We start from the raw sequence: 22,901 nt of genomic DNA on the forward strand, positions 1-22,901 counted from the left end.
AATATACCTCTGCTCCCTAACTTGCAACAACCACAATAACTCATTTAGTTCCTTATAGTTTGATGATTGACAAGGGAAGTCTGATGTGAGTGGTTAAAGCTACTGTTATCACATTATAAAAACCTGGAAAAACTATATGGTGGAAACAGGAATAATTTTGTCACTTCTCTGTAAATTTGTATTCTTGTATATATCCAAGGCACAAAGCCTGGCACTGCTTGAAGTCCTGCCAACAGCAGTCACCATAGAACCAACTCTCTAGAAGATTTTAGAAGCCCAGTTTGTAGCCTGTATGTGCATGGGGCTCCAAACTCCCAGTAGATATTTCTATGCAGAAAAGCAAATCAGTAAAATTGGCACAAAAAGTCATGAACTGGGGAGGAAGTTAATACCAAAAATTAATGTTTAGATTAAATTCTTCAGAGTATGAATGACTGTTTTGTGAACAGTAATGTTTTGTCAACTCTAATATCTGCAGTTAGAGATTACTCAGAGATGATGCCAATATTGTCAAAGAAAGAGAAGGAAAAAAACAAAAACAACTTAGATACCAGGAACTCTTTTCTGCCTGCAGCTTACAGGGGAAGTAATGTTAATATTCAAACAAAACTCATTGATTTTCAAATCTCTCACCTTAACAGATGTTTCAGGAAGATAGTGTGGGTTTCTCAGCTTCGTTGTAATATAAAAGCGAAAGTCAGGAGCATATTCAATGGTGGAGTCCCCAAGACGGATGCATATACTACCAGACTGCTTAAATGTTTGTTTGAGTAGAAGTGGTTCTAGGATAGGGTCCAGTTCTTCTCCAACATTTTCCAGCAGCACTTGAACACAACAATAACTAGGTTTTGATTCATTTTCTTGGCAAGAGAGATCTCTGTTAAATGTGTACTTATGAAGTGCAAACAGGTACTATTTCCACAATACAAATATGGGTCTAAAAGGATGTGGTAGAAATATGGTAAAACATTCTTAAATAATTTTTTTAAAAGTTCAAGGAAGTTTATATTTGCTTTGTGATATGTATCAAATTTGAATGGGGCAATGAAGATTCTCTGAATTGTAGTATTGTTTGAGTACACTAGCGTTTCAAAGGGTCCTAAAAGAATTAGTCACTCAAATCTTATTGAATGTCAATGGCATTGGGGCTCCTAATCCCAATTTTGAAATCTATTTTTGTTCCCCCTATAGCAGTGGTTCTCAAACTAGGGCCGCCACTTGTTCAGGGAAAGACTCTGCGGGGCCAGGCTGGTTTGTTTATCTGCCGCTGGTTTGTTTGACGGATTGCAGCGGCGCGGGCTGAGGGACATACTGGCCGCCGCTTCCCACAGCCCCCATTGACCTGGAGCGGCGACCCGCGGCCACTGGGAGCTGCGATCGGCCGAACCTGCGGATGCAGCAGGTAAACAAACCGGCCCAGCCCGCCACGGGCTTTCCCTGAACAAGCGGCAGCCCTAGTTTGAGAACCACTGTCCTATAAGGAATTTAAAGGATATATGAGATGTTTCTTTACTTGTAGTTAAATTTTTCATTAAAAACAACAATAGAAATAACTCAAATAGTTAACTGTAAGTAATCATTTTCTGATTCTGTTACCTTGGATGAGATATGGTATATAAGAATGTCAGTAAAAGTATTACACTGAATACTATCTATTTGTAAAATAAGCAGAGCCATGCAGGAACAGACAATTTGACAGAAAGTGTGTTATACATTTTTTGGAAGGTAAAAGTAGAATTATTGTAACATGAAAACAAGTATATGGCAAAATCTCAAACAATTAAAGGAGCCAAATTAAAGAGAGGATTTCAAATTGATATTTGAGATGAAAAATCTCACAACCTGCTGTGACTTCAATTACTAAAGATTTAATTTGATTAACTATCAATAAACGCTGGATAACAAAATCTCCCTTTTTCTATGAATCTGACAATATTTGGTACTTTTATCATCCTTATTTTTGAGTTAATTGTGCCCTCTCCAGGTTTTTTCGGAAATCTACACTTTCATTATTCAATCACTTACCAGGAGTGCCGAACTGAATGCAGTTTTCCAGTGTTCTCACAAATTCAGGGTCACTGAGTTTAATTATGTGCAAACTGTTGGTTTTTTCCATATTCTTTACCCATTTGTTTGCTTGGCCCTGGGGATCTATCATCAGAGGCCATCTTCTTGCATTTCTGGAGGGGGGAAAAAACTTTCAGAACTAGATTATATACCCTTAAAATGTTTACCATAAGCTTGACTTTAATGCAGTTTACTTTATGGTGCCATTTAAACACAACCTTCTAATCTATTTTATAAAATACTTAGAGACAAATTCTGCCTTCAGATGCTCGTGTGAGAGTCCCACTGACTCGAACAGACCCTTTGATCACAAAAATAATTAAAATATTTCTAGGTGCATACTTAGAATAAAGTTTCATCTGATTTAATTTTACAAATCTTTTAAGTTTAAAGATCTATATTGTACTTGTAGCATTTTGAACAGCTGTAATATATTCATGATACAAATAACTCGGAAATTTCTAATGAATGAACTCAGTTTTCTACCAAAGATAGATTTTACATCTAAGATAACAGAAATGAAGCAGATAGTCAAGCAAATTCAGACTTAGCAAAAGTGGGTGCAACTCTTGAATTTGAGCTCTTATCTCAAGGGTATAGCAGCCATGCTTTAAAACTTTTGAATTTTGCCTTACATAAACGACATTCTGCTGAAAGCATAGTCCTGGAGCGTCCAGCAACAATGTTGGACTGCCTCTGAATTCCACAAGTGCAGGGTATTAATCTATTAGAGCTTCAGAATAACAGTCTCATTTCATAGAGCTGAACATTTCCTGCTGCTAGTCTACTCCAAGTTTACTCTACCAAGAGGTATCCAAGATTTGCTCTGTTTTAATTACTGATTGGTCATTTACAAATAAAATTACTACGTGTTCATAAAATGTAGTTTATTGCAACCTCCTAACATCAAAAAAGTTCAATCCCTTTACTGCAACTCATGAAAATTAAGAGGGGAGTGAATTACCTTACACACTAGAAGGCTTGAAAAAAGTATATAGCAAAAAAATAGAAACAGTCTTGTTTTTGTTTCGTTTAATTGTTGAACTTGCCATACAGTAATATAATGTGTCCAAAAAAGTAATAACTGAAAAGTATGCTGTAAGAAGCAATTTCATGAAAGCTAGCAGGTGTGAATTTCCTACTTACGAGATAATGATACCGTTATCAACAGAAAACATGTCAGATGGTAATCCAGCAATGTTCCAAGCTCTGATTTTAACAGGTTCTCCCAAAGTATTTGTTAGGGAAAAATCATCTGAGCAAGGAATATCTCTCATTTTACATAGTGATGTCCACTCATTTGTTTGATTCTAGAAGACAAGAATGCAAATGTTAACTAAAGTTTTGTCTGTTCCCTATTACATTTATAAGATTTATAAAACTGTCAATACATTTATCTATATTTTTTTCAACTCTTTCCCCCAAACCATTGCTACAGTAAAGTCATTTCTGTACTTGTCTAAACACTAAAAAAACCACACATAAGAAACAATAACCACTGTTCATGTAGAACATACAGGACTAATTCCATCAGCCAGGCTGAGTTGCACTCTGTGCAAGAAAGAAGAGATGAAGCAACATATCTGGCTTTAGGCTACATTTGCATTCCCTTGATCTTGGGGGTCAGTTCTACACAGGATGCCTTTCTGGCAGCTGAGGATTGCTATGGCGTAGGGATGCTCCAGACACATGCCGTTTTCAGACACATACCACACAAGGGCCTGGAGAATAGATGATGTAGAAGTTGTTATGACAGCTTTTTGCCACTGGAGGATTTCCCTACATAATGGGAACCTACTGGGTCTGGATCTGCCGGCATTTGAGGGGAGTTTTGTTTATATTTTAAATAGAACATGTTTTAAATTTGTGCCAATTAGTCAAACATCACTTTGAGCGTACACTACTTTCCCTAGCTAAACATAAGATTTTGTTCCTAAGCTAATCAGATTTTAATAGTGGTCTGTGAATTCTTAGCTGAGGCAAACATTTTCAGCTAATGCAGATTTGTCAACTGCAGCCTTTTATTTTTCAATGATACATTAGTGACAATAGCAATAGTACAATATTTATTCCTACACAAAAAACTTCATTCACTTGAAATGAAGGTTACTCAAGAGCATTTCCTCTTAATGCAATTTTAAAAAAAGAAATTACCAGTTAAGGCAACAATAGCAGCCACAGCGGCCTCAATTCACATGACTTACTGCCCAAACATCCTAACATCCAAATACACTCCATCTCCTCATCTCCACAGAAAAAATCCCTTTCAATTCCAACAAATAACAAATCACAATGCACACATCCAATTCTTCACAATCCCAATCAAATGCAGAACCTGAAATCTGATCACAGTGCCCTTCAGAGCTGAAGCCCCAAGACACCTCTTCTCCGCTGGGTAGAAGCCCCTATGCCACCACCCCGCTGCAAAGCAGAGGTCTCAAGCTCTGCCTCCCCCTTTCCCCCCCCAACCCCCAAATCTGGCAGATGGCAAATGAGCCACTGTAGTGTTTAAAGTGTAGATAAAGCCTAAGACAAACAGACTGTTTTACATGGAATTGAGACACAACCTTGACTGTAAGCTTTGGATTAGGCCAAAGTATTTTATTGTCCTTACAAAACACAGCACTCTAAACAAAAGAGTGAACAGCAAAGCCTGAATTTTATTCATGTCCCTTTCCAAGGCAACAGCAATCACAAATTTAGAATGAAAGGAAATGATTTTCAGGGGATAGAGAACATCCACAGAGATGTCAATTGAAGGCTCTAGTACTTTATTCAAAACCAAGGTGCCAAAAAGATATAAAAGCTTCGTTCCTTGAAAAACTGGAGGAAATAAAGGAATTAGCTTCCTGAGAAAATGAGAAACTGCAAAATGAGCAAATGTGAAAGTACTATCCAGAGTCTCAGGAAAGACTGAAACAGCCACCCAATGAATACATAACGATAACACAGACAATGACAAAGAGGCCATATATATATTAAAATAAAAAATAGCTGTCAGGAAGTCACAGCTCCTGTTATACAAAGAAGGAAACACGTTAGTTTCATATCAGACAATGAGTGCCCACAACCAGCCCCATAAGGCTACACTAAACTAAACTTCTTGAGTAAAACCAGTAAAAGTTAATTATTGCTAAACAAATAAGGACATAACTGCCTTTGCTGGCATGAAGGATCCCCCAATCACCACTTTTCAGAACCCCAATCATCTTTTACCAAAGGTCTAATACCTAGCCCTACTATATATGCCTGATAAATGGCTGCTTTCATCCAATACAGAATTACATTCTCTCAAAATTCAGTAACTGAGAACAGGAGAAAACTGCTGGCAAAATAAGATCTTGCAAAGTAAAACACTAAAAAAAAAAAAATTCAAAATATGGAAATGATGAACAAAATAAAGTTTGAGAGATGTTACAGAATTTTCTAAAGAAAGAAAGATAAGGGAAATACAGTAAAAGTAGTTAAGTGGAGATAAGGGAAAAAAAAGATTTAGACTCAAACATTAGACTCAATTTTCAAAAGTGGTCATTGATTTTAGAGGCCTCTATTTTTGGGTGTCTAACTTGTGACAACCTGGGATTGATTTTCAGCTGTGTTGAGAAGAATCATTTCTTCAGCTGAAGCCTCGAGAGATCCAGCTGCTCAGCAAATCTGAACATAAGAGCAAAAGTGCATCAAATTAGGCATCCAAAAATGGAGGCATCCAAAATGAATAGCTAGTAGAAAATTTTGACCTCAGGTCCTAATCCTGTAGTTATTTTACACACACAACTTCCATTTATGTCAATGGGAATTAAACACACAAATTTATCATATTTAGTGATATATATAGTGATATTAAGTCCACTTTATCTCCCTGCTTCTCCTTGATCTAAAGAATTATTGCACTTTAAATACGTTTACACTCGAGTTGCTGACCAGTGATTCTGCAGACACAGGACCTGTTCCTGCTCCCACAGAACTTAGTGTGAATCTATCCATTGACTAGAATGGTATCAGGTCATGCCATGAGGCCATGGGGCATAAAGTTACTTGCAGTCACTTTACAGATATTTGAGAAAACCAACCACAAGGTTCATGTATTTTACAATTAATTTTGTTAGGAAATAGTAAAGAAATATGAAGGAAGAATTTCCCGGAGGTCTTCTAAGTGAAGTTCAAAGTCTTACACACACAGACACACACCTGTTTTTTCAATTCTTGAAAATTTTGAAGTCAATTAAAACATGTTTTTAAAAATCTAAATATTTTAACAGGAGAAAAAAATGTTTGGTGGGTTTAATACAAAAACATTTAGATAAAACAACTGTATTCATTACTTGTCTATAGCTGGATGTGAAGGCTCCCAGGTAAGCCACAATTCCTGAAGAAATTAGGATATCTCCGGTCAAATTGATATATTGCCTCCCCAGCTCCAAAGCAGACTGGTTCCAGCGAGTTTTCTCACCACCAAGGCCTCCAATCAATTGTTCTGCTCTCTGTAGCTTTTTGCTGCACAGGTCAACCTCAAAAACAAAAAATAAATTGCATATAATGGCAGCACTTGTGCTGCAGATTATTTACATGTTTTGATTTACGTCATACGAAGAACAGCCAGGGGACATCCTGAAATTATTTACCTGTATGCACCAATTTTTTTAAAATTTCAGCAAACAAAAACTTAATTAAATGTTTAAAAGTCTGAAGAAGGAAAATAATTTGTGCGACAGATTCTCTTGCTTACTTGTACAGAGACAAAGTCCATGACATTTAAGAGTTACTGTTTCCTCCAAATAAACTATGAAGTTCATATAAAACATTGAACTCCTAATAGCTTTGTATGTGATATAGAAAATATCAATATTTGAGGAAGTTACCCAGCGCTCATGTTCCTTCTCTCATAAAACATCCTTATGAATTCACATTCTAGGTTGCTTTTTAATCAAGCAGTCTTTTAAAGTATTTTTAACAAGAGGTATGATTTAATAATAATTTAATTCAATTCTTTTACATTAATTTCTCGACTATGGGGGGTTGGGGCTCTGCAGAATCCCCACCAGCCTCCAATTCAAGTTGTTTACAATCTCCTATCTGGATTCCAAACGCGGGTGTGCATGCATGCCATGAGCCGGAACTGTTCATAGTAGTGTCCATGTGTTGGCCGCATGGCACATCCAAGGTTTTAAGAGGATGCTCCAGTTCCCCCTTATCCAGCAACAGAGGGGCCTGGAGCAGAGAGGAAGGAGGGCAGGATTGGAATCCAGATAAGGACCACACAACTTGAAGAACCTCCACTTACAGTAAGTAACCTTCTCTTCTTCAAGTGCTGGTCCCTATGTGGATTCCAAACGCGGGAGGGTAGTGAGCAGTGGTCAGGAAGGAGGTGGGCGAGAGGGCTCTCAAAAAGATCAAGTCTGTAGGACAGCATGACCAACTGCAGAACCCGTTGTTGTGGAGGAAGCAATGGCACAATGAGTGGAGAAGGTGTGGACAGAGAACCAAGTGGCAGTTCAACGTATGTCCTGCTATGGAATGTCCACGAGGAAGGCTGACATGACGGCATATGCCCATGTGGAGTGAGCTGTGATTCCCAGCAAGAGTGGAGTGTCTGATAGCTCATAGCAGGTCTTGATGCAGCTGGAGAACCACTTAGAGAGACATTGTGAGGAGAAGGCAGAGCTGTGGCAGCACTCCGCGATGGCAACAAAGAGCCAGGGGATGCGCAGAAGGCGCGGGTGCGATGGAGATAAAAGGCTAGAGCCTGACAGATGTCAAGGGAGTGGAAGGCGCATTCCATGGGCGAGGCGTGGGATTTGGGGTAGAATAGTTTGGGGTTTGGGAGGTGTATACTTTGGTTGAGGTGGAAAGAGGAAGCCACATTGGGCAGAAACTTGAGGTGTAGGCGAAAGGAGATTTTGTACCTATGGAAGACGGTGAACGCGGGATCCGCTATCATGGCTGCCAGTTCACTGACATGGTGTACAGAGGTGATGGCCACCAAGAAGATGACCTTTATGGAGATATGGGTGAAGAAGCAGGTGACCAAAGGTTTAAAAGGGGTCTTGTTGAGGGCCCAGAGGACCAAATTGAGATCCCACGGTGAGGCAGGCCTTTGTACAGGGGGAAAAACATTGAGGAAGTCCTGGAGGAATCAAGAGGTCATTGGGTGAGTAAAGATGGAGAAGTCATCCACGGGAGGGAGGAAAGGACTGAGCACAACTAGGTGAACATGGATAGAGGAGTGCGCTAGACCCAATTGGCGGAGATGGAGGAGGTAGTCCCGGAGAATAGGACTGGAGATGTCTGTTGAGATGTGGCGGTGATGTGCCAAAGCAGTGAAGCGGCGCCACTTAGCAGCATAACAGGTGCAAGTGGATTGGTGCCTGCTGTTAGTGAGGATTTCGCAGACAGGCGTAGAGCAGACCTGGTCTACGTGTGATCCCCAACCAAATACTAGGCCGTGAGGTGAAGAGGGCACGGGTTGGGGTGTCACAGTCATCTGCGGTCTTGTGTCAGGAGATCTGGGATGTGGGGAGGAGGTTTGGGGGGTGAACAGAGAGGTAGAGAAGTTCAGTGTACCAGTATTGGCAAGGCCAGGAGAGAGCTACAAAGATTAACATTGCCCGGTCCTTGTGTAGGACCTGAGGGAAAAGGGGAACGGGTGGGAAGACGTAGAGAAGATCCGAAGTCCAGGGAATGATTAAGGCGTCGCCCTGAGATCCTGGGCCCACTCAAAGAAGAATGGAAGAATTACGTATTGTGTCTTGCTTACAGTACTCCTGCTAATACATCCCAGAATGATGTTTTCTTTTTTTGCAACAGTGTTACACTATTGACACTTATTTAGCTTGTGATCCACTATGAGGGGGGAGGGATAGCTCAGTGGTTTGAGCATTAGCCTGTTAAACCCAGGGTTGTGAGTTCAATCCTTGAGGGGACCACTTAGGGATCTGGGGCAAAATCAGTACTTGGTCCTGCTAGTGAAGGCAGGGGGCTGGACTTGATGACCTTTCAAGGTCCCTTCCAGTTCTAGGAGATAGGATATTTCCATTAATTAATAAATTAATTATGACCCCCAGATCCCTTTCTGTAGTACTCCTTTCTAGGCAGTCATTTCCCATTTTGTATGTGTGCAACTCATTGTTCCTTCCTATGGGCTTCAGAGACTAATCATGGTTCAGGGAGAAATTTCTGCTGAGGTGATCTGCTAGATGATTTTGGATCCCAGGTAAATGATCAGCCACAGGGTTAATGTTTTCCCCAGTGCAAAACTGCCAGAACCTGACTGCCTCTTGACACAGCACTTTGGAGTATGCTCCCCATGTCTGTTCACATAATACATCATTGGTAGTATTGTCAGTAAAGTCCTGAGTCCCTGACATGATCTCGAAGGGCCTGTCAGGCATTGTGATAGCACAAACTTCCAGGACATTAATATAAAGAGAAGCTTCCTGTTCTGCCCACAGGATTTGAACTTTCAGCAACTCCAGGTGAGCTCCCCAACCTATTAAGGAGGCATCAGTGACAATAGTCCTGATTGCTGGTGACCAAGCAAAGGGCATGCCCTGGACACATTGCCCTGAACCGTCCATCAGCATAAGGAGTCCAGGATCAGAGGAGGAAGTCAGACAATGTGTCCAAGAGATGACAATTCAGATGATAGACCAGGCATACACAGGCTGTGGCTGAGGGTTGACACTGCATTTCCAGACATAGATGGTGAATCAGTCAGTCAGCAGAAATACTCTCAAACTCATGGAGTCTATCAGGATCCCAATGAACTCAATCCTTTGATTTGGGACTAGTGTTGACTTTCCATTGTTTAGGATAAGACCTAGATGGTCTAGTAAGTGTAACACGAACTGAACATGAGAGACGACTTCTTCTCTGAACTTTTCCCATAGTAACCAATTGTCCAGACATGGGAAGATATGAATTCCCTTCTTCCTGAGGTATGCTGTCACTACAATCATGCTCTTGGTACCAGGGAGTGGAAGACAAAAGGGAACATGGTGACCTGATACTACCAGTCTGCCATGACAAACTGGAGAAATCTCTTGTGGGAACCAGGAAATAGCGGGAGTAGAATCCCTGTCCCCAATGCTTCAGCGGAACCTCCTGTACAGCCCCCAAAGCCAGTAGTGACTGAACCTGCTTGAAGAGCAGTGTCTCATGAGAGGGCTCCAGAAGAAGGATGCAGTAGGAGATGGGGAGGAGGGATGGAGAAGAATAGTATGGCATAACCTAATCTGGTGGTGCTTAGGACCCACCTGTCTATAGTAATTGAGTCCTGAACACTGTAAAAACAAGCCAGTCAAAGATGGGGAGGTCACCACTGGATCGCTGCCCAGGACACACAAGTTGAAATGTGTGCTTGCTGAATGCTGGGGGAAGATGAGCCTGCTGGTTGAATCCAGAACCAGAGGCCTTTTACCACTTCCTGGGGTAGTCCTGCCTCCTTACAGGAAAGGGGAACTGCCCAAAGAAATGCTGCGAGTGGTATCACTGCTGTTGCTGATGACCACTATAGTAGGGTCTCTGTACAGTTGAGTATAAACAAAGTAGCTCAGGAATCCTTAAAAGAGTGCAAGGTCTTGTCAGTCTTTTTTCAAAAACAAAATCTTATCACCAAAAGGTAAGTCCTCAATGCACATTGGGCACAATACCCAAATTCTACAGCCATGAGGCCCTGCACATGGTCACAACTGATGCCAGAATTCTGGCCAAGGCATCTGCCACATTCAGAGCTGACTGTAACAGAGTCTTGGCTACCGTATAGCCTTCTGCAACAAACACCTTAAACTCTTCCCTGGAGGCATCTGGTAATGTGTCCGCAAACTTAGATGTGGCCATCCAATTAATAAAGCGTATTTAGAGAGCAACACCTATTCATCTGCAGGGAAGAGGTATACATCTTCCTTCCCACCAAGTCCCTTTTTTTGGACTCTTTGTCCTTACGGGCCTTCGCTGATCTCGGTGCAGTACTGGAAAGTGGTTAGGCAAACCACCCTTGTGCTGGAAGGTATATGGTGCTTCCTTTTAAAATATGAGGAAGAATCTCTCCAAGGCCTGGAACAGTTCCAGTTAGATTTCGGGACCTCTTCCTCACTGCACCAGAGAAGAGGAAATGACTCCTCTTCCTCTTGGGGGAGACAGCAGGGTCTGAACATGGAGCGACAACACTTGTCCATTCCAAAGGCGATCGCCGATCAGACAAGGGCCTCAGTACTAAAGCAAGCCTCATGGCCTGCTCCAGAAGGTGCTGCTTCAGCCAGAAGTCTCTTGCCACTTGAATCCTCTTCTAGAATGACTTACAGATTGAGCACTGCTCCTTAATGTGTTCCTCACCAAGACACAACAAGCACCTTGTGTGGGGATCAGTACTAGGGATGCCCCATCCCCCAAAGAGACAATGGTTGAACCGTGGTGGGGTCGTCACACAGGGCAGTCAACTACTCGAACACTAAACTAAACCTAAGATGCTTCTAACTAACTAATATCTAGAGGAAAACAAACGAACAAAAAACCCCTCAGAAAACGGAGACTGAAAACTTGAGGTAAAAACACCACAGCAAGCTCTGACTCCAGCCATGGGCGGTCAGAAGGAACTGAGAGGGGTCAGGGCAGTGCCCTCCTTACATAGCGAGAGGAGAGGGTACAGCCTCAAGATGTGAATGCTGCTCCTACGGATATTGCTAGGCAAAGTTCTTCAGTGGCTTCAGTGGGCTGGGCCTACACACACCTAAAGGGACTACATGGCTACATCTACTCGAAGAAGAACTTTTGTGCTGTTGTTTAAAAATACGCATGTAAACTTCTTTTTTAAAGTGAGGACAGATTATTTTGTAAAGTATTGAATTATTGAAAAAGGAAAGAAACCATGCTTTAGAATTTGGTCTTACTAGACAAAAGAGTGCTGCATTCTAAACATTACCAGTTTCTATGTCTGATGGCTGTTTAGTGACATTAGTGGACAAGCAATAAATTCACAAAACCCAAAACCACATATGATATTAATTTGCAATCCTGAATAACTACGAATAGTTAACTACACTCACCCCAGTCTAGAGGTGGTCACTCCAGGTTAATGTAAAGTAAAATTGCCAGGGCAATGTTGAAAAATTTAACACCTAATGATTTCCTTTCTGGATCACCTGATGTTTTCATTTCTGTATTTCATTCTGTATTATCAAGTCAGATATGACTGGAGATATACGGGATATAATATAATGTGATATTTTGCATTTATGATTCTCATAATTATCACATACTTATTCTCCAAGCCACACCTACGCTATGGTTTAATAACCAATATGAGAATGAACAAAAATGATGGTAGCCTAAAACTGGGGGTTTTCTTTAAGCTTTGGCAGGGTTGAAGGTTAAAAGCAGAAATGTGATGGGCAAAACCCCCTTATTTTTAAACAACTTTTTCAATGCCCCAGTATTAGCAATAGTTTTATCTCTGTGTATTATATACCTGATTCTCCAGATCAGCCTTCTCCTGCTTCTTTGATTCCAAAGTTTGTTGGAGTATAGCCAATTTGTCCTGAACTTCCTTTAGGGCTGCTTGTTTTTTTCTCAGACCATCCATGGCAACCTTCAGTTCCCCTTCAGCCTGATTTAGCTTTATCTTTTTGGGGGCAACAACTTTTGCCACTCTAAATAAAATAAATTAGTAAATTAAATTTATCACAATTATACTGCGTGTGAATATATCTCGATACCTATGCACATACACTCACACCAGAATTGCCATTAAAACGTGTGCCAAAGTAGAGAAAACTGCTGTATAGCAAGGAAACAGTATAGAACAAACAGTATAGAAAACTGCAGTATGCCAAATAAGTTTGTCAGAAAATGTTAACTTTTTAAATATCTACTACTGTAGATTTCATTACGTGCTTCTATTTTTGTCAATCTTGATTGGCTAAAACAGCATCAACTGACTTAGAACAATTTTTGCAATATTTCCTGGAATAACAGGCAATTAAAAAAAACATCAAAAGGATTATTGCATATATTCACATTCGTCATACATCCAAAATATGAGATGGCTGAGTCAATATACACCTACAAATATTAGACACTTTGAGCCAATTTTTTAAAAGCCACTATAGATTTTGTGCCTAAAAACAATTAGTTTTTATCTGCTTTTCACACATAAGGATCTATCTGCAGGGACAAGCCTTTTTTTTTTTTTTTTTTTTTTTTTTGAGGACTGAAAATAATTGCCCACACATTTTTGTGCATTTTGTGCATTAGCTTGAAGACTACTGAAAATATGGCCCTATAATTTTAAAAAACAATGGACAATTGCAAAATAAAATAAAAATGAACAAGTGATGCATGTATTTTCAAGTAATGGCTAGACAGTCAGTAGGTGATATTTTACAACTATTCCCCTCAAAATCATACTAAGTCAGATCCTCAGTTGGTATAAAGAAGCATACTGCCATTACATACCACAGGCTCAGGACCTGGCCCACGGTTTTTTTGTTTTTGTTTTTTTTTAGCTAACCTACAGTTTGTCTGCAGACATTTATGACATATACAGCTGTTTCTTGGTGTGACAGTGTGTACCCTTATGTTCACTCCTTTTACAAAACTATCACACATTTTGTACAAAGAATGCCTTGGGAGGTATCATTTGAAAACTCATAATTTGATCATTATTGTCCTGGGAAAATATGTATGGCAAATCTTATATATAAAGTTATAAAATTCTACCATATGACATTACTAAGACATGTTCCAAGAAAAGCAGCCACAAACCAGTTCCTCAGAGACAAAAGGCAAACTGATGCATCAGCCAGGTGTCAACAAAATCAAATGGACCATCACCTGGTTAAGTGGCCATTCCTCAGCAGGAAAAAGGGTGTGAGCGAGAAATTTACATCTTGGCAAAGAAACAGCTGGAGGTTCCCATCCCCGCAGACTTTCTGTCTCCTGAACCCCAGCTGGAGATGATTCTCAAAGAAGAAGATGATTCTCAAAGTATAAGTATGGGGAACAGATGCCCCAAGTTATTCCTCCCTTTCTTTCTACCCACAGCAGCCACAACACCTGAGGAACAAAGAAATAGCTTTGGACTGAGGGAGGGATCCTGTCTGAAAGGAATTAAGCCAGTAAGACTACTGAAGTGTGTGGTGAGAGAGACTTTTGTTTTGAATTCACTTAGCTTGTTAAGTTAGGTATTAGTTGCATTTTACTTTTATTTTCTTGTAACCAATTCTGACTTTTATGCCTCATTACTTGTAATGACTTTAAAATCTATCTTTCTGTAGTTAATAAACTTGTTTTATTGTTTGATCTAAACCAGTGTGTTTGGGGAAACTCCGTTTGAGATAATAGGATTTGTGCATATCATTTTCTATTAATAAAATGACAGACTTTATATGACCTTGTGTTGTCCAGGAGATGGCTAGGCAGTAAGACCCACATTTCTGGAGGGAAGTCTGAGACTGTGAATTTTCTGGTTTTCCTCTTCAGTGTAATTCAAGAGTGGCTGGCCATAGCACTCATACAGTATAGCTGGGAGTTACTTACATGCTGGAGGCTGTGTGTGAGGAGACCACCCAGAGAAGCAGAGAAAAGGCACCCAAGGCTGGGGAACTGAGGGGGGACAGCTGTTCAACAGTCCAGATTATACCCTGGGGAATGTCACACTCTGATAGGAAGCTTCAGTAAAAAAAACAATTATCTACCTTCCATAACTGTTGTTCTTCAAGATGTGTTGCTCTTGTCGATTCCAAGTAGATGTGTGCGTGCCGCATGCACAGTTGCCAGAAGGATTTTCCCCTAGCAGTATCCATCTGGTTGGTTTAGACACCCCCTGAAGTTGCACCTTCATGGCATCATATACAGGGTCTTGCCAACTGGCCACCTCTTCAGTTCCTTCTTGCTGGATTACTCCAACTGAGGGATAGGTGGCCGGGTTTTGGAATGGACACGAGCAACACATCTCGAAGAACATCAGTTACGAAAGGTAGGTACCCATTTTTCTTCGAGTGCTTGCTCATGTCGATTCCAAGTAGGTTACTTCCAAGCAGTACCATGGAGGCGGGGGCAGAGTTCATGGATTTGCTGATTGAAGCACTGCTCTGCCAAATGTGGCATTGTCCCCAGCCTGCTGAGTAATGGAATAATGAAAAATGAAGGTGTAGACTGATGACCATGTCACAGCCCTGCAGATCTCCTGGATCAGTACCTGCACCAGAAATGCCACCGAGGAGGCCTGCGCCCTTGTGGAGTGCACTGTCAGTGCAGGGACACATATCTTTGCCAAATCATAGCATGCCCGGATATAGGACATGATCCATGATAAAATTCTTTGGGAAGCCACTGGGAGGCCATTCATCCTGTCCGCTACTGTGACAAATAGCTGGTTCGATTTCCAAAATGGCTTCATCCATTCGATATAATAGGCCAATACCCACCAAATGTCCAGGGAATGGAGCTTTTGTTCCCGGCTGTTAGCATGTGGCTTAGAGTAAAAAAAGGGGGGGAAATGTCCTGATTGGCATTAAACCGAGAGACGACCTTAGGAAGAAAGGCTGGATGAGGCCGAAGCTGCAGCTTGTCCTTACAGAAGATTCTGTAAGGAGGTTTGGCTGTTAGGGCTTTAAGCTCAGACACCCTCCTAACTGAAGTGATTGCCACCAGAAATGCCACTTTCCATGACAGAGTAGTAAGAATGTCACTAGGGGCTCAAAGGCGGGGGGCCCCATTACTCTCTAAAGCACCAGGTTGAGGTCCCATGCAGGGATCGGTTGTCGTACTTGAGGATATAACCTGTCAAGTCCTTTAACAAAATCGGTCGACCACTGGGTTAGTGAAGACTGATCAGTTGGCAACCACTGGGTGAAATGCAGAAATGGCAGCCGGGTGAACCTTTATTGACAACACCGAGAGACCTTGCTGTTTCAAGTGCAAGAGATAGTCCAAGATAAAGGGTACTTATGAGTGCAGAAAAGAAGTGTGCTTCTGTAATGACCAAATCACGAATCTCTTCCACTTAGCTAAGTAGGTGGCCCTAGTGCATAGCTTCTACTGCCAAGAAGGACCTCTCTAACAGGACCCGAGCAAGCCAGCTCCAATGGATTTAGCCAAGAAACTTCCAAGCCGTGAGGTGGAGAGACTCAAGGTTGGGATGCTGAAGGCGGCCATGATCCTGGGTGATTAGGTCTGGGAGCAGAGGCAGGGTGACCAGAGCTTCCACTGACAGTTCCAGGAGCATGGTGTACCAATGTTGATAGGCCAGGCTGGAGCTATTTATATCACAGAACGCCCATCTCTCCTCACTTCGTGCAGCACCTTGTGAATGAATGGAATGGGTTGAAATGCACAGAAGAGATGGCCCTTCCAGGGAAAGAGGAATACATCCACGATTGAGCCCGGGCTTTATTCAGGAAGGAGAAGAACTGCAGATGCTTCCTGTTGTGCCTCGTCAGGAACAAATCTATCTGGGGAACTCCCCACCATTGCAAGATGTTGTTCACAATGTCTGAGTGGATGGACCACTCCTGGTTGTGAAAGGATCTGCTAAGATGGTCCACCAACACATTCTGAGAACCTGGGAGGTAGGATGCCTCCAGGTGTGTTATGCAGAAGTCCCACAGCTTGAGGGCTTCCTGGCATAGGAGAGAGGAGCGTGGTCCACCGTGGGTTTATATCCAACACCATTGTTGTATTGTCTATCATGCCTGATACACATCTCCCCTTCAGGTGGACTTGGAAGGTCTGGCAGGCTAGACAAACTGCTCTCAGCTCCCTGACATTGATGTGGAGCATGAGTTCCGCTTGGGACCAGAGGCCCTGAGTTCTGAGCCTTCAAAGATGCGCTCCCCACCCCACGGCCGATGCATCCATGACCAGGGTTGTGGCCTGGAGAAAGGTACTCCTGTGCACATGCTTTGCGGGTTGAGCCACCATATGAAAGACTCAAGCACCGCCAGAGAAAGCGTGACCATCTTATCCAGGCTGTCCCGGGTTGGCCAATACACCAATGCCAATCAAGCCTGAAGGGGCCTGAGCCTCAGTCTGGCATGATGTACTACTTACGTACAGGCGCCCATGTGTCCAAGGAGCTTCAAGCAATTCCATGCAGTGGTGGTAGGGTATCGTCTGAGACCCTCTATAATGCCGCAAAGCATCTGGAACCATGATTTTGATAGGAATGCCCTGGCTTGTCTCAAATCTAGCAATGCTCTTATGAACTCTATTCTCTGAGTGGGGGATAGGGTTGATTTTTTCCAGCACGGTACCATAACCAGTTTGCCAGGGGATGGTGCCAAGGATCTCTGTGGTGCCAGTGTTCTCAGGCCCAGACTCGCCTGGTAGGAGAAGGCGGTGCTGTGAAGGCAACGAGCTCTCTAGCCACCTCAAAGGTCTCAGACATGGAGGGCAGCTCTAAAGCCTCCCCACGGCTCTCCTGAAGAGGAGATTCCATTGGTACCAGACTCAACTGACCCCTTGTTGGGACAGGAATCAAGAGTGCCAAGCTTAGGTGGGACAGTGCTTAAGTGGCTCGGTGTGAGTGGAATTGCACTCAACAGGGGGAAGGGATAGCTCGGTGGTTTGAGCATTGGCCTGCTAAACCCAGGGTTGTGAGTTCAATCCTTGAGGGGGCCACTTAGGGATCTGGGGCAAAATCAGTACTTGGTCCTGCTAGTGAAGGCTGGGGGGCTGGACTCGATGACCTTTCGGGGTCCCTTCCAGCTCTATGATATATATGGAGATATACCTAAGTCCTTTTGCCCCGGTTTCGGAGTGGGTGAGCACCCCCTGTCTGACTTCTTTTTCTTCTTATGGGGCCCTGGAGATTGGGAGCAGTGTTGCATGCTAGTAGGAGCTGAGCCCCTCTGCAGAGAGCCCTTCCGGTGCTGAGAGTCTCTACCAGAGTCCTTTCTTAGAGCCGAGGCCTCCCTTGTCAATGCCAGCATGCTCCGCACTGATGCGGACGTGCTAAATATCATTTCGGCCGAACTCGGCTCCAAGTGGAGGCAAATGGTGGCCTCCATCAGACAAATTTTCAACCGTTGATCTCTCTCTTTTTGGGTGCTGGGGCGGAATCCCTGGCAGATCTTACAATGGTCCTTCTGATGAGATTCCTCCAGACACTTCAGGCAAGAAGTGTGAGGGTTGCTCCTGGCCATAGGTTTATTACAAGCTGTGCAGGGTTTAAACCCCGGAGACCGAAGCATGCCCTGGTGGGTGGGTGGTAGGAAGGGGATAACCCTGACAACTATATATACTTACACTAACTATCTAGACAACTAGTACTATTATAACTATTTATAGGGAATGATCAGAAGACCACTAGGGAAAGAGCTTACCGAAGCAAGAGAGAACGAGCATTCCGACCGTCAGTCAGTAAGAAGGAACTGAAGAGGTGGTGGATCGGCAGGGCCCTATATACGGCACCATGAAGGCATGATTCCACAGGCTCCTAAACCGACCCAATGGGTACCACTAAAGGAAAAACCTTCCGGCACACACCTACTTAGAACTGACATGAGCAAACACTCGAAGAAGAATATGTACTAGTACATCAAATTTTGTTACCTTTAGTGGAAAGATTCCTATCCATCTCAGGCCTTTGCTACTTATTTTCAGATTGTAGGCTGAGTTTAGGCACCTAAGTGTGGATTTGATAGATTTATCCAGGTTCTGGGGATGTGTTATAATGATACTGTAAATTGGTGGGGTGACTCAGCACAAATAAGATAAGGCAGAAATCAGCAAGGTTTTTTTCATCAGGGTAAGCAGATACAAACAAAACAATTTCCAATGTGGGGTTTAACCCAGTCCTCAGAAACTAAATGATGAGCCCTTCCTTCCCACTGGCATTCTGCTGAAGACCTGTGCCATAAGGATGGGAAGAGAAACCAGAATTAACTCTTTGCTTACTGGAGATGGGATATTGCTCCCTTCATCCTATCCAATGTATCCAAATTTGAAAATCAGACCCTATACGTTTCTTTCAACAGCTGCCTCATAATCTTTACCAGTGAATATGTCAGGCCAGTTAGAATTTCCAACAAACTTTAAATCCCTCTTAGTATTAGAATAGACTAAACTCACTCTTTTTTTTTTTTTTTTTTTACACAAATGCTTACTTACTTATCATAGGAATCCATGGCTATGACCCATTTGCACAGACCTTCTGCTGCTGTGGAAGCATTTCGAACCTTGTCTGGTACAAACTCAGGATTTGTGATATATTGTTTCCTGATGATGGCCATGTAAGCTGGAGGAATGTTGTCCTTGTCATATTCATGAAGCGACTGCAGAAATCTTATATCACCTAGAAGTCTCTTTGCTGGACCCCAGAAATCCTCTATTTTTTTTCCTGAGCCTGATGGATCTGGAATTTTATCTGATTTGATGCCTTTCAGGATGCATATAGCTTCCATAACTAACTTGACACCAGAAGGAGGACTCTTCATGGACTTCACAACTGTGATATCCTTAAAATAAATGACATAAATATTACTGCTTCAGAAATAGCATTAGACCCGCTTTTCTAACGTATCACAATCATTCTATGTATGTATGTTACAGTACTATTTTTTCATATATGTTTGCTAGACTCATACTTGGTATTTTAAACTTAATGTGATCTCAGGATCACAGACAAATTAATGTACACTGTACAAATATACGATATATTCATTTTTAATAGTATCTGTCTTTTAAATCTTTCATTTTTAAGTATAGGAAGACAACACCCCAGTGTTTTGTCTGCTTAGCCCCTTCTTCCAGAATATGCATTATGGCACTACATGGATTGAAATAATACTGACATTTAAACAAAGATGATCAAACTTGAAATCTAATCAACAGTTAGTTTAGCGAATGAGAAATTTCTTACCTGAGAGTTTTCTTTGGATTAGCAGCTTCTTTTCTCATTCATCACTAATGGTTAATACCTACCCACATACCTATGAAATTCAGAGGCAGTCCAATATTGTTGCTGGAGGCTCCAGGCCTAAGTTCCAACCTTTGGTTCAGGCCACCAGAAGAGTTATTCCAAAGAGACAGAAACATTTCAGCAACCTATTATTAGCACTAAGACAACAACTTGATAGAATGTCTTAATTAACCTTAAGACAATTATATTTTTAAGTCTCCCCTTTGAGAAAAAAATTCTATTTGTATTGTGGTCACTTATCAGATTACCAGGGTAGGCTGAATGAGGAGAGAAGCTGCTAACAGAAAGAAAATTATCAGGTAAGAAATTTCTCATTCTTTTGCACAGCTTCTCTTCTCGTTCATCAGTAATGGGAAGTAACTAGCAGTGAATCAAAGAAGTGGGGGGCAGAGAGAGGGGAGAAGATAAGCAAAATTTTATGTATTATTATAACAGAATGATAAATAGGAATGGAAGTTCTCACATATAAAGCAAAAAATTATATGGGAGCCAACCCAGTAGCACATTCCGAACAAAGGATGCCAATGCAGAGGAATGCAATTTTACACTGCAGGATTTCAACATCTTGCTAGCAGCCATTTTGAGGCAATAAGGCCCTTTCATTTTGGATAGAATGAGATGAACAGTGTACAATTGGCAAGTGTATATAGACTTATATACCATATACTTCAGATATATCTTTAGAGCACTAGGAATGCTCATTTGTGGCACAATCTTCTGAAGGAGTGATCAAGGTTTGAACAAAATGATGGGAAAACTATTTCCCAGGAATTGTGCAAAGAGGAACTTACCTTTAATAGAAATTTTTCTGGAGCTATAAAAATAATCTTCTCCTCACCACAAGAGCAGATAATGGTGACAGGAAAGGCCAGCTCCAGGCTCGTCTAATCTGTCATTCTGATTAATCTTGGCACCTGATGATACTCAGATGGAATGTCCAATGTACCTACCTACTGCTAACTAGGACTGTTACCCACATATCTATCATACTTGGTTGTAGGACTCCAATCAACCATTCTAGAGAAACTCTAATGTAATGGAGATCATCCAAACTTTGATTAACATTGTATTTGTATTACAGTACCATCTGAGGTCTGAGCCCCATTGTGACGAACACTGTACAAAGAGAGAGAGTCCCTAAGTCAGAGAGCTTTCTATTTTCCATCACAACAAAAATATAAATCTGACCAGGTCAGTTGATGAAATTTCCTGGTTGAGTTCTGTATGGATACCAAAATGTATATGAGATTAATGGAGAATCTCTGCTGAATTACACTTCTCTTCCAATGCCTACACTATTAACTGTAGGTGTTCACGGTCTGGATGAAGAAGTCCCTGGTTGAAGAGGTCTGGTCTTTTCTGCAGATGCAATGTAGCCATTCAAATGTGAAGTGACTTGTGGGATACTGTGTTAGAACATGCAGGATTAGAACCTGGGACCATGGGGGTTCCGTGTCATCACTTAAAGTTCAGTCTGGGTGTCCATTGGGGGAGTAACACCCAGCTGAGCCTGCACAGAGTCTAAGGAGTTTTTATCCTTGTGGGTGGTGACAGATTTGTCCAGTATGTCCCTGTTTGGTCTGTAATCCGAGCTGAACCACATTTGGAGGCATCGCATGTGAAGTATTACCGCTGAGCCCACTGCCATATGCCCCAAGAGTTGAAGGCAGAGTCCTGCTGATATTTGTGGGCTGCTTTGAATGGTCTCTATAAGCGTGACTAAGGACAGGAACCTGTGTTGAGGCAAGAAGGCTCTGGCCTGTAACGAGCTGAGGTCAGCCCATATGAATTCCATGCATTGCACTGGAGTGAGGGTTGACTTCTGGGTGTTGAGCCATAGGCCCAGTTCTGTAAAGAAATGCATCATAGCTTTGGTGACTTGGTGAGCCTCCCGGAGAAATTGGGCTCTGAGGAGACAATCATCCAGGTAAGGGTAGATCCCTTGTAAATGTAAGTGAGCAGCCACCACTGAAAGAACCTTGGAAAATACTTTCTGGGCCAATGATAACCCAATGGGAAGCACTCTGTATTGGTAGTGTTCGTGTCCCCCAATGAATCTGAAAAATAGTCTGAGTCGGTAGGACTGAGATATGAAAATAGGTGTCCTGGAGTTGGCTGAAAACCAGTCTTCCTATTCCAATGGTGGGATGATCGCTGATAAGGTGACCATCTTGAATTTTTGAGCCTTTACAAACTTGTTAAGAGCTCTGAGATCTAGTATAGGTCTCCAACCTCCCTTCCTTTTCGGTATTAGGAAATAATGAGAACCGCTTTCCTTGTAGATGTTGAGGCACTAGTTCTATGGCTCCTAATTGGAGGAGACAATCTACCTCTTGTCATAGTAAACTCTTGTGAGAAGAGAAGCTGGGACATGCTTATGGCTATCTCAGGGCTCAACTGCCTCTCCAGTTCCAACTCTACTGCGAAGCCAAGAATGATGTTGTGACACAGGGCCAGAAAGGGTTACACAATTAACAGGCTAATTGACCCAGATTTAATCTTTAGAGCCATATTGGAAGATAATGATTGTATTTGGGGGGGGGGGTGTTTACATATAGATTGTTAGAGGTTGACAATGTAACCAATGGTTCCTGTATTCTGTTAATTCAGAGATCAAAAGGACACATTAACATTTAGATGAACCATAAACAGAGTAATATTGTTGTCTTTATTTCTCTTTGAAGTTTGTAGCAAACTACCTGTAAACAGTTGGAGATGGATAGCATAGGCACTGGAACTATGGGTGTGGGGTGCTGCAGCACCCCCCAGTTTTATGCAGGGCCACTGACCCATATCCAGGCCTCCACTCCCCAGCCTGGGCCTTGGGTCCCGGCCGCTGGCCCTGGTCCCCGGCTGCTGGCCCTGTGCCCAGGGCCCCGTGACTGGGACTCCACTCCCCGACACTGCACCTGGGGCT

General features: G+C 42.2%; 1 protein-coding gene across 1 annotated transcript in view; it reads right to left on the reverse strand.

Annotated features, from left to right (window-relative positions):
- Positions 1 to 22,901, reverse strand: part of DNAH7 (dynein axonemal heavy chain 7) — a 227,691-nt gene that overhangs the window by 41,273 nt on the left and 163,517 nt on the right. Inside the window, exons 43-48 of the mRNA XM_034786290.1 lie at positions 19,174 to 19,520; positions 12,530 to 12,710; positions 6,390 to 6,575; positions 3,214 to 3,377; positions 2,026 to 2,180; positions 634 to 824 (exon numbers count right to left, since the gene is read on the reverse strand). Of these exons, the coding sequence (XP_034642181.1) occupies positions 634 to 824; positions 2,026 to 2,180; positions 3,214 to 3,377; positions 6,390 to 6,575; positions 12,530 to 12,710; positions 19,174 to 19,520 (1,224 nt within the window). The remainder of the gene's footprint in view (positions 1 to 633; positions 825 to 2,025; positions 2,181 to 3,213; positions 3,378 to 6,389; positions 6,576 to 12,529; positions 12,711 to 19,173; positions 19,521 to 22,901) is intronic.

Source organism: Trachemys scripta, chromosome 11 (genome assembly GCF_013100865.1).
Source record: "Trachemys scripta elegans isolate TJP31775 chromosome 11, CAS_Tse_1.0, whole genome shotgun sequence".
NCBI classification, from domain to species: Eukaryota; Metazoa; Chordata; order Testudines; family Emydidae; genus Trachemys; species Trachemys scripta.